This window comes from Balaenoptera physalus (genome assembly GCF_965194825.1).
Source record: "Balaenoptera physalus genome assembly, chromosome: 12".
Classification (NCBI taxonomy): domain Eukaryota; kingdom Metazoa; phylum Chordata; class Mammalia; order Artiodactyla; family Balaenopteridae; genus Balaenoptera; species Balaenoptera physalus.
In genome coordinates, this window is record NC_138897.1 from 56,261,499 (window position 1) to 56,273,965 (window position 12,467).

A 12,467-nucleotide genomic window follows, 5' to 3' on the forward strand; every position below is an offset into this window, starting at 1 on the left:
TGGGATTAGTTACCATCCTTTCTCCTTATGTAGACCATAAGGCATGATTGGGTATTTTCAATAACCATATAAAATATATTAGCATAAACTTACACTGTTGGCATACAGGCAATGAATGTATCTAGAGTTGCATTTCCTGCTGTAGCTTGCTTCTTTACACACAGTTAGGGAATTCATTTGGCTTTAGTTTTTCTGAATCATTCTCTTTCCTCCACAAGTTTTGATCTCATTTATTCCCTAGATGTTTGTAAAGGAGATACATTAGATTCTTCAATCTTAATATAAATGGAATGATAAGTTTTAAATTTACATGGCTAATATTGTCAATTCATGAACATCACCCAAATTCATGTGGGTGTTCTTTATTTTAATGTGTTTAAGTAGCTAGGTTTATAATAACATTGGTTTTAGTTGTTTGGGTTGCATATATGCAATTGCTCGCATGTTGTCCTTCCATCAGGATGATAACAAAGGATTGTTTACTTCGTCAAATCCATTTCCTTAATACTTTAACATTGCTTTTTCACTGAAATGACAGTAATGTATACATTCTGTGATAACAGTTTATTATATAACACTACCTCTTTTTGTTTGTTTGTTTGTTTTTTAAATCTTAAGAGATGACCTTGGTTTCAGACTCATCTCTGAGCAGGTCAGCCATCACCCACCCATTAGTGCATTTCATGCTGAAGGATTAAACAATGATTTCATCTTTCATGGCTCAATCTATCCCAAACTGAAGTTCTGGGGGAAGAGCGTAGAAGCAGAACCCAAAGGAACCATCACGTTGGAGCTCCTTGAGTGAGTCAGAATCACGCCTTTAACTCTTTTCATGTGTACCTACTCATTAGTGTATACACTTGCACACAGACTTGACCTTGTTGTTCAAAAGGTGGAGACAAAGAAACTGCTTTTATGAATCGTATATTTTCTAGCATCATGTAAAAGAATTTGAGAAACATGGTAATAGCCATTGTTAATCATCCTAGGTATGTGTAAAAAGTTTAACTTGATGTTTGACTGTGGTGTTTGTTTGGATCTATTTTAAGATAAAATGGAGTTAATCACTGCCTGACAGTTCTTATGAGACAAGCTTTCTATATATCATGGTAATAATATTTTGTTTAACCATCTTTTAAAATGAATTCACTTTGAGAAATATTGAAATAACAATCACATTGGTACATTTTAGACATTAGGTTAAGTTGAAAGTTCTCTTCTTTTGCAATAGGAAAAAGATTGCTATGAAATACCTTTCCATTTATTTGTGTCATCTTCAGTTTCTTTCATTGCTGTCTTGTTGTTTTCAATATACAGGTCTTTGACCTCCTTGTTTAAATTTATTTCTACATATTTTATTCTTTTTGATGCAGTTGTAAATGGAATTGTTAATTCTGTGCTCATGGATTGAAAAAATTAATATTAGTAAAATGTCCATACTATCCAAAGCAACGTACAGATTCAGTGCAATCTCTATCAAAATTCCAATGACGTTTTTCACACAAATAGACAATCCTGCAATTTTTATGGAATCACAAAAGACCCCAAATAGCCAAAGCAGTCTTGAGAAAGAAGAACAAAGCTGTAGGCATCATGCTCCCTGATTTCAAACTATATTACAAAGCTATAGTAATTAAAATATATGGTATTGGCATAAAAACAGACACATAGATCAATGGAACAGAATAGAGAGCCCAGAAATAAGTCCATGCAAATAGGGTCAGTTAATTTACGACAAAGGAGGCAAGAATATACAACAGAAGAAGGACAGTCTCTTCAATAAATGGTGTTGGGAAAATTGGACAGGCACATACAAAAGAATGAAACTGGACCCCTCTCTTATACCATACACAAATTAACTCAAAATGGATTACAAACTTGAACGTAAGACTGAAAACTATAAAACTCCTAGAAAAAAACATAGGCGGTAGGCTCCTTAGCATAGGTCTTGGCAATGATTTTTTGACTCTGATACCAAAAAGAACAAAAGCAAAAATAAACAAGTGGGACTACATCATACTAAAAAGCTTCTGCACAGTAAAGGAAACCGTCAACAAAATGAAAAGGCAGCCTACTGAATAGGAGAAAATATTTGCAAATCATGTATCTGATAAAGGGCTAACATCCAAAATATATGAAGAATGCATACCACTCAATAGCAAGAAAAAAAATCCAATTAAAAAGTAGGCAGAAGATCTGAATAGACATTTTTCAAAGAAGACATACAAATAGTCAACAGGTAAATGAAAAGATGCTCTACATCATTAACCATCAAGGAAATGCAAATCAAACCACAATGAGGTATCACCTCCCACCTGTGAGAAAGACTAGTATCAAAAAGACTAGAAATAAGTGTTGGTGAGGATGTGGAGGAAAGGGAACCCTTGTGTACTGTTGGTGGATGTAAATTGGTGCAGCCACTATGGAAAACAGTTTGGAGGTTCCTCAAAAATTCAAAGTGGAACTACCATGATCCAGCAATTCCACTTTTGAGTATTTACCCAAAGAAAACAAAAACACTAACTGAAAAAGATATCTGCACCCCCATGTCATTGCAGCATTATTATACATATTCCATACAACACGGGAATATTACTCAGCCATAAAAAAGAATGAAATCTTGCCACTTGCAACAACATGGATGGACCTCAAGGACATTATGCTAAGCGAAATAAGTCAGAGAAAGTCAAGTACTCTATGATCTCCTTGTGTGAGAAAGAAAGAGAAAAGAAAGGAAAAACAATAAACAGACTCTAATCCCAAGGTGACTCAGATATTGAAATTTGTGTCAAAGACTTCAAAGCAGATATTATAACTATGCTCCATGACATAAAGATGAACACTCTTAAAATGAATAGAAAGACATTGGAGCAAAGAAATGAAAGTATTTCTGGAAATTTTAGTACTGAAAAAATACAATAACAAAAATAATAACTGGGATAGGCTCGATAGCAGGATGAAGATAATAAAATATGTTCAGGTTCCACATGCTGAAAACTATAAAACACTGATTACAGTAATCAAAGACTATGAGTAATGGAGAGTCGTACTATGTCTCACTATACCTGGAATCCTTAATGTAATTCAGACGTTAGTTTTCCCATAATTGATCTATAAGCAATCTATATTAACACAATCTAAATTTAAAAGTCCCAGGATGATTTTTGATACATAAAGAGAAGTTGATCCTAAAATTTATATGGAAGGACAAATGAAACAGTACAGCCAAAACAGTTTTGAAAAGGAAGAACAGAATTCATGGACTCCCACTTCCTAATTTTAAGACTTAACAGTAAAGCTATTGTAATCAAGACAATGTTGTATTGACAAAAGGATAGACACATACATCAAGGGAACAGAGAATAGAGTCCAAAAACTGACCCACAGAAACATGGTCTGTTGATTTTTGACAAAGGTAAAAACACAATTCAGTGAAGAAGGATAGTCCTCTCCACAAATGGTGTGGGAACAGTTGGAAGTACGTATGTTAAAAAAAATGAGCCTCAACTTACATCTCACAGCTTAAACAAAAATGAACTCAAAATAGACCATAGGCTAAAATCTAATGTACAGTTATAAGCTTTTGGGAGAAAATCTTTATGACCTTGGATTAGGCAATGACATCTTATGGATATAATACCAAGGCACAGTCTAGAAAAGACACAATTGATAAATTAGATTTTATCAAAATGAAAAACTCTTGCTCAGTGAAAAACAGTCTTCAGAGAATGGAGAGAAGCCATAGATAGATAAACATTATTTGCAAATCATTTATCAACAAAGGACTTGTATCTAGAATGTGTAAAGAATTCTCAAAACAATAAGAAGACAAACAACCCAGTAAGAAACTGGGCAAAAGATGTGAACAGACACTTCACCAAAGAGATACATGGATGACAAACGAGCACACAAAAACATGCTCAACAGCATTAGTCATTAAAGAAATACAAAATCATAGTGAGATACCACTACACACCTATTAGAATGTCCAAAATCAAAATAATTTTTAGAACTGACAGTACCAAGTGTTGGCAAGGATGTAGAGCAACCAGAAATCTCATATATAGCTGGGGGGAATCTAAAATGGCAGAGCCACTCTGGAGAACAGAGTTAACCCTATGTTAACCAGATAATGTAGGGTTACAGAGTTAACCCTATGTTAACCAGATGACTCAGCAGTCCACTCCTAGGTGTTTACTCTGGAGAAATAAAGACTTAACGTTTTCAGAAAGACCTGTGCCCAGATGTTTATAGTACTATTAATCATAGTCACCAAGCAACCCAACATCCTTCAGTGAGTAAATGGTTAAACTGTGATACATCCATACAGTAGAATACTACTCAGAAATAAGAGAGAGCAAATTATTGATAAGTAGAATTTAAAATGCATTATACAAATGAAGAAACTAATTTTGAAAGGTTACATGGTGTATTATCCCACCTATATGACATTCTGGAGAAGGCAAAACTATTGCAATGGAGAACAAATGAGTTGTTTAGGGACTAGGATTGGGGGAGGGTTTGACCATAGAGGGGCAGCATGAGCGAATTTGTGGCTGGTGTGATGGAATTGTTCTATATTGTGATTATAGTAGTAGTTACAAAGATCTACACATGCACTAAAACTCACAGAACTAGATAAACCAAGAAAAGTGAATTTTACTGTTTGTAAATTAAAAATAAATTTAGACATAAATGTACAAAGATGTAAAACGAATGTTCTCAAAAGCAAAGGATGTGTAAAATTGGAGCTCACATACACAAGTTTTTCCCTTTGGTGAACTAGAAAGTACTAAATAGACTGTTTTCTACTTCTAATTTAATTTTGTTTATTATGTTTTCACCAAACTTTTGAATGCTTAAGATGATTATGTACATAGTTTAATTTGGAGTTTGGTAGAAAGATAGAACTTTTTTCTTAAGCTTTTGCATCCTTTTAAGAAACAATAAGAGTAGTCAGATGATACCTATTTTACTGTGATCAACACCAGCAGAGTTTTTACGGTCTTAGAGTTTAGTCATCTCCAGCAGTCTGATGTGTTATCCTGAGTAACAGCATTTGAGGCAAAGGCACTTTTTAAACAGAGTAACACTTCTCACTTATTTTTCTGGGCTTTGGTTTTCTTTTTGTTCTCTAGACACAATGAAGCATATACGTGGACAAATCCTACCTGCTGTGTACATAACATCATTGTGGGGAAACTCTGGATTGAGCAGTACGGCAACGTGGAGATCACAAACCACAAGTGAGATGCTTCATCATCTTCCCCTCTCCCTTCAGTTGTCATCAGAGGGTGCCGGTAGTCTTTTTCAAAAAGTTCTAGTACAGCCTGATGATAATTTAAGAACCAGGCAGTATAGCTCTGGAGTAAATAAAGCCCATCTATTTAATGAACAGATTTTATGTTAAAGTTTCTGATTAGGGGAGACTGGTGAACTCAGAGCTTCTGCAGCTTTGGGGAATCTTCATTCCCGCCTCCTTCAGCCTATTTTGCTGATCCTGATTAGCTTGCATTGTTCATGTGGGGACGGGTGGCAGGAGAAACACGAAAGTTGAAAAGAGTTGGGTTCAAATCCTACTCTGTGACCTTAGGCCAGTGTCCTAGTCGGCTCGGGCTGTTGTAACAGAGCACCACGGGCTAAGTGGCTTCAACAGCAGACATTTATTTCTCACGGTTCTGGAGGCTGGGAAGTCCCGGGTCAGGGTGCTGGCAGATTTAATGCTGGGTGAAGACCCTCTTCCTGGTTTGAAGTTGGCCGTTTTCTCAAATCGTTGTATGGCAGAGGGAGGGATCGTCTCCCCGTATCTCTTCTTAGAAGAACACTGATCCCATTCATGAGGGTTCCACCCTTATGACCTAATTACCCCTAAATACCCTCGTGTGGGCGACTAGGGGCTTCACTACATGAATTTGGTGGGCAAACATTCATTCCATAGCAACAAGTCCCTTATCTTTTTATGAACCTTGCTTTACGTTTTCTCCATGGTGGGTCCGGTACTGATTATGGATTAATTATGATACTCTCTGTGTGGAGCCTGGCATGCGTTAGAAAGTCAGTAAACAGCAGCTGCTACTAGAAAGGTTATCACAGTCACTGCTCTCTCCTACGGCTTCTGTGTTGAACGGTAACCTGAGCTCACTATCTCCTTTACAGGACTGCGGACAAATGTGTGTTGAATTTTAAGCCATGCGGCCTTTTTGGTAAGGAGTTACATAAAGTTGAAGGCTACATTCAAGATAAAAGGTAAAGTTTCCATTTTAAATGCTGACTAGTATAGGTGTCGTTCACTAAATAAAATGTTGTTATTAAAATCTGCCATTACCTAGGAAACGAGCATTTCAGTAAATTGAAAAACTCTTTCTTCTGCAAGGAAATATTTATTTCTTTAAAGAATCTGATTTGTAAGCATCTTTATAATAATATTCAGTTACAGCAAAACGCTGGTTTAATTGTTGGCTAAACATCAGTTTCTCTTGACAGCAAAAAGAAGCTCTGTGCCCTCTATGGGAAGTGGACAGAATGTTTATACAGTGTTGACCCTGCCACCTTTGATGCTTACAAAAAAAATGATAAGAAAAATACTGAAGAGAAGAAGAACAGCAAACAGGTGAACATCCCAGAAGGTGGTATCGAAGGAATCACTGGACTCTTTAAATTTGTACTAATCCTTTTGGAAGTGGCCTGTTAGCGGGTCACAGTGTAACCTTTTATACTTGGTGCTAATGCATGTAGTTTTTCTCCTTGAACCTTCTTAATGAACCAGTTATCTGCCTTGGTAGCGAATGTTTGACATAATCTCCCGTGGAGTATGGGTGTGTGCCGTGCAGTTAGTGATACACGCGGCATAGAACTCACGTTGCTTTGGAATGTTGGAGTTCATCTTAGTGAGACCAATGTCCTTGTCCTCCTTTCTGTTTAAGTGCATTAGCAGTTGAGATCATTTGAATACTTGAAATTTCGCCCAGAACGATCACGTACGTTTTCATGCTTGCAGCAGTTGTGTTGCCCTCTTTTGTATCCGAGACCCCTGAAGCTGAGAGCATCGCAGTTAAGGGATTCATTCCTGGACAGCTGTCCTCCTCTTACTAAGCGTTCTCCTAACGGGACAGTTTAACCTTAGACTCTCCCCGTGTGAGGCCACAGGTTTTCGTCGCAGGGCCCCGGGAGGCTGGACCGCTCAGCAGGCTGAGCTAAAGAGAGCTTGCACCTGCTTGGACAGGAAGCGTCTGAGGACTGATTACTTTCCAGTAACGGCCATCACGGTTCAGAGCACGAGCTCTGCTTAGAATCCTGCCTCTCCCACTTCTGCGTGGTTCAGTCTCGGGCAGATTCCCACCCTCTCTCCGCCTCAGCACCTTCATTTGTAAAATGGGTACAGCAGTAGCACCCACGTGTCAGATGAGTTGACGGAGGTCAGGGGTTCCTGGTGAAGACAGCTCAGGCCCTTCTGCTCCGAGCATCACACCGGCCACCGAAGCACCGTCTCAGAGCTCCCGGCTCCCCTCGCCCCGCTGTGTCGAGCTCTCTGGGGCCCTTCAGGTGCCTCTTACACATGCAAGAGGTTAGGAAGCCCTAACCTTCCTCAAAAACAGATGGTGTATGTCTGAGTGGCTTTCTTTGTAAACCGGTTACCAGGATCCCGGGGACATAGCAGCTGGTGCAGTTGACGGCAGTGGCACTTCCCCGGCTGGGCCCTTCTCCCCTCCCTCTGCCTCCATCTCTGGGCACAGTCCGCTTTCCTCCTCCACCTGGATCTCCGCTGCTTCTCCTTCCTTCTGGTGGGTGCACTGACGCTTCTCTGCAGCAACCCCAAGACTGATGGGGCTGGAGAAGGAATGCGCCAGGATCCCGGGCCCCGACCCGAACTCCTGGGCAGTGGCTCAGCCAGCACAAGGCAGCTTGGTGAAGACATGGCCTCGTCCTCCTTTTACAGAGGTGGGGGGTGGCAGAGGAGGGCCTTGGCGAAATTCCAGAAAATCCCCCTCGTGTCCCGTAAATCCCCGGTCAGTCTCTGTAGGAAAACGGCCTTGCCCCTTGGAGAGAGAAGCCAGCCTCACGCTCACCCTGTGTCTGCTCTCGCCTCCCGTGTGCACCGGCCACCGTGGATTTCTGATGTTCCCGAGCGCATTTAAATGCCTTGGGGAGCTCGTCACCAGTGTTGTCCCTTCCCTGCTGCTGTTTTTAAAGTTGCATATCTCAGCCAGTAGTTCTAGATTTGGTAACTGTGACATTGGGAATATGACTTAGCCTTCCAAAGGCTTAAATTCTTTATATGTAAAACTTCATGGGTGGGCTTCCCTGGTGGCGCAGTGGTTAAGAATCCGCCTGCCAATGCAGGGGACACGGGTTCGAGCCCTGGTCCGGGAAGATCCCACATGCCTTAGAGCAACTAAGCCCGTGCACCACAACTACTGAGCCTGCACTCTAGAGCCCATGAGCCACAACTACTGAGCCCACGAGCCACAACTACTGAAGCCTGCGCATCTAGAGCCCGTGCTCTGCAACAAGGGAAGCCACCACAATGAGAAGCCCGTGCACCACAACAAAGAGTAGCCCCCGCTCACCGCAACTAGAGAAAGCCCGTGCGCAGCAACGAAGACCCAACACAGCCAAAAATAAATAAATAAAAAATATTTTTTAAAAAAATATTAAAAAAAAACACTTTATGGGTTTATTATGTAAGGACTAAATATACAGACAGCTGCTAGCAGCTCTGCTAGGTTGGGTGGAGGGGGGTGTGGTGCAGCCAGAGGAAATGTTAGTTTCTTTTTTAGCCTTTACATCTTTTTGTTTTGTTTGTTTATTTATTTATTATAAATTTATTTATTTTTGGCTCTGTTGGGTCTTTGTTGCTGTGTGCGGGCTCCTCATTGTGGTGGCTTCTCTTGTTGCGTAGCATCAGCTTCAGTAGTTGTGGCACATGGGCTCAGTAGTTGTGGCTCACGGGCTCTAGAGCGCAGGCTCAGTAGTTGTGGCGCACGGGCTTAGTTGCTCCGCGGCATGTGGGATCTTCCCGGACCAGGGCTCACACCCGTGTCCCCTGCATTGGCAGGCGGATTCTTAACCACTGAGCCACCAGGGAAGCCCCTAGCCTTACATCGTTTTAAATCCTCTTTTTATAGAATGCTTTCAGGATCCCTACTGGTTTGTGTTGTTGATAAATTTAGTTAAATGCTCCAAGAATTTAACCTTTTCTTGCTCTCATAATGTTCCAGTCAATACCTAAATGCATTATTTTGGCTTTAAAAAAAAACTTTAAAAATATTACAACATGATAGTAAAGGCATGATGATGGTGATGGTAATGGCTGGAATGCACAGAACCCTAAATGAGACAACACAGAAGGCGCACGAGGTTCCCAGCGCTTACTCACTAGGCCCGCAGTTATTGGCTCCCTGGCCTGTGCTGAAAGGTGAGGATGTGAGAGCGAGAAAGTCATGGTGCCCCGGCCCTCGTACGGTTACATCCTAATGCTGTGCAGTCAGCGGTGCTTATTTTACAATTTGTAAGTATATTCTTTTGAAAACATTTGTTGTGTTCATCTGTTGGTTCTTCCAGATGAGCGCTTCTGAGGAGTCAGATGAAATGCCAATGCCAGATTCCGAGAGTGTGTTCGTCATCCCTGGGAGCGTCCTCCTGTGGCGAATAGCCCCGCGGCCTGCCAATTCGACCCAGGTGAGGCTGGGCGTGCTGAGTGCGGCCTCCTGTTTACTGGGCTCTGACGGTGCTTTTTCCCCGGCCCAGGCGGGACCAGGAGGAGGCGGGTGGTCATCAAAAGCTCCTAAGTCGTCCCTCTGCGGCTTCTAACCCGGGACGGGGCATTCCTGCCGCCCAGGCCGCCTGGTGTCTGGCTGGCCAGGACGCCTTGGCGTGAGGCTTTGGGGGGCTTCCTTAACAATTAACTGAGCAGCAAGACTGACTGTCGTTAAATACAAGGTGGCGCAGCCAGATCTAGAAAGTGAGGGTTTAAATGAAGAATGGAGAATATTGGGTTTGCTTGTAGCTCTCCTTCGAGGTGATGGTGGTGGAAGATATTCATGCTGGGAGGCCTGCTGGGGGTGTTTCTTTGAGACAGATTCCCACACGTGGCGCAGACTTGGGTGAAAACACTGAGATGTGTGATCTGAGAAAGGCCGACCGTCGTCACCACCGAACAGGGGGTCATTGTCAACTGTTTCTACCTTCAGGGTTTCATTCTGCATTATGCCCTGGTATATGTTAATTTGAACATTTTCTTCTTTTTAGATGTATAATTTTACTAGCTTTGCAATGGTTTTGAATGAAGTAGACAAGGAAATGGAGAGTGTGATTCCTAAGACAGACTGCAGGCTACGTCCTGACATCAGAGCCATGGAAAATGGGGAAATAGGTAACTAGCACCTGACGGCGGCACCAGTGAAGACTGATTTCTTTGAGGAGGGTGGTTGGTTTTACTCTGGGTCACTGTCAGTATTTTAGTATGTTAGCACTTAGCATTTTGTACGTTAGCACAACCATCTTTAGTCTCTCTTAGAGACTTTTTTAAAAGTATTTATTTATTTATTTGGTTGCTCTGGGTCTTAGTTGTGGCACGCGGGCTCCTTAGTTGTGGCAGGTGGGATCTAGTTCCCCAACCAGGGATCGAACTCGGGCCCCCTGCATTGAGAGCGTGAAGGCTTAACCACTGCGCCACCAGGGAAGTCTCTAAAATTTTTTTTAAAATTAAAATTCAATTTAAATTCAGAAACTTTGGTTTTAAATTTGGAAATCTGAGGTGGACCTTAGCAGCTCATATTTCATTGTCTCAGTGATACTCCCTAATTTAATGTAATACATATGGCCAGAGGCATATCTTACATATCAGAGGAGAATTTGGGACAATAATATCACATTTATCAACTTTAACTATATTCTGACTAGTTATTTCACTACATATTTCAGAATTTAAAGAGCACCTTGTGAGCCTCAAAGAAGTGCTTGGCCTTGGTTAATTCTGACATTTTATTTCGTGCTGTTAAATTTCTTCTTATTCAGTGGTTCTCAAAATGGGGACAGTTTTTCCTCCAGGGGATGTGTGGCCAAGTCTAGAGACTTTGGCTGAAACATCTGGGGAACTGATGCTGGCATCTGGTGGATGGGGGCCCGGGTGCTGCTAACGTCCTGCCGTTCCCAGGACAGCCCCCCACGAAGAATCATGGGGTGCAGCGTGTCAGCAGGGCCGAGGCTGAGAAACCCTGCCCTAACTAAACACTGACCCTCCCTGTGAATTATCAGTGAGACAGTGCAACAGCGCTTTGGAAAATGGTTTGAATTTCTTACGAACGGAATCTGGAGGAGCTCTGTGAGGTCTCACTAAGAATTTAGAAAATTTTCACATGTATTCAGTTTTTCCACCGAATTTTTCACTGAAGCATTTTAACATGATTTTTTTTTTGGCCTTAAGAATAAGCCGGCACCTTGGGTAAATGCAGAGGTTGTTAAGGGCAAAAGCTATAGGAGAGGACCGGGTCTTGAGTGTGAACTTGGGGATATGTTAAAATTTTGCCAGGATAAATTTCATGGTGTTCATGTTCTGATAAAATGGAGATGTGCTGCTACCTGATTCCATAAAGAGATTGTGTTGAGTGCTGTGCCTGGCAGCCTCTGTGTGTAGAGTAACGGTTTTCACTGATGTGTTGACTCTAGATCAAGCTAGTGAAGAAAAAAAGCGCCTTGAGGAGAAACAAAGAGCGGCCCGCAAGAGCAGGTCCAAGTCGGAGGAGGAGTGGAAGACGAGGTGCGATGAGGGGCGAGGGTCGGGGGGGGGCGGCTGGCAGACATGGGACTGCAGAGCCTGGCTCACTGCGCCCTGCGAGTTGTCAAGTATTTTCCACTGACTAAGTTCAAGCTGAAAGGGCCGCATGTGTGCCAAGAAAAAGGACTGTTTGGAAGTTAAGGTTAAAATATTCCTACACGATTACCACAGGTAAGTGTCAGTTAAGCAAACTATCTTTCCTTCTTATTCAGCAAAACACTGTCCCTTCTATTTTTAAGAGGGAAGGTAGAGTTACAGATTTTGGCATGAAATAGGTTCAGAGCCATTTGCTTATATATGAGTAAAATTACAGGGCTATTAGCTTATACATATATCATGTATCAAGGATATTTAGACAATGCCTTTACTCTTCCAAACACAAGGGATTTGACATGTCGTGGAAATACGATTTGTTAAAGTGACATCTTGGATTCCATTCAGCAACAGAAACTGGGCAATAAAATTTGCAAGTTTTGAAAGTTTGTTCTTTTTAAGAATCAGGAGTTACTTAGTCACTTGTATTGAGTAATAGAATCTCTTGTAAATAGGAGTAGAATAAAAACATTTTCTACATTTATATTATGTAATAGAAACCGTTGTCCCATTTTCCAAAGTTATTAAATAAATTTCAGAGCCAATATGGGCATAATTTCACAAGCAGTTTAGTAGATATTTTTTTGTAGCCCTTTTG

The 12,467-nt window shown here is 41.3% G+C and overlaps 1 protein-coding gene across 7 annotated transcripts in view; it reads left to right on the top strand.

Annotated features, from left to right (window-relative positions):
• Positions 1-12,467, top strand: part of OSBPL1A (oxysterol binding protein like 1A) — a 215,755-nt gene that overhangs the window by 198,527 nt on the left and 4,761 nt on the right. For all 7 annotated transcript variants that reach the window (XM_082417820.1, XM_082417822.1, XM_082417821.1 and 4 more), the window contains 7 exons: positions 619-801; positions 5,139-5,246; positions 6,157-6,246; positions 6,484-6,610; positions 9,562-9,678; positions 10,249-10,372; positions 11,668-11,758. In XM_082417820.1, the coding sequence (XP_082273946.1) occupies positions 619-801; positions 5,139-5,246; positions 6,157-6,246; positions 6,484-6,610; positions 9,562-9,678; positions 10,249-10,372; positions 11,668-11,758 (840 nt within the window). The remainder of the gene's footprint in view (positions 1-618; positions 802-5,138; positions 5,247-6,156; positions 6,247-6,483; positions 6,611-9,561; positions 9,679-10,248; positions 10,373-11,667; positions 11,759-12,467) is intronic.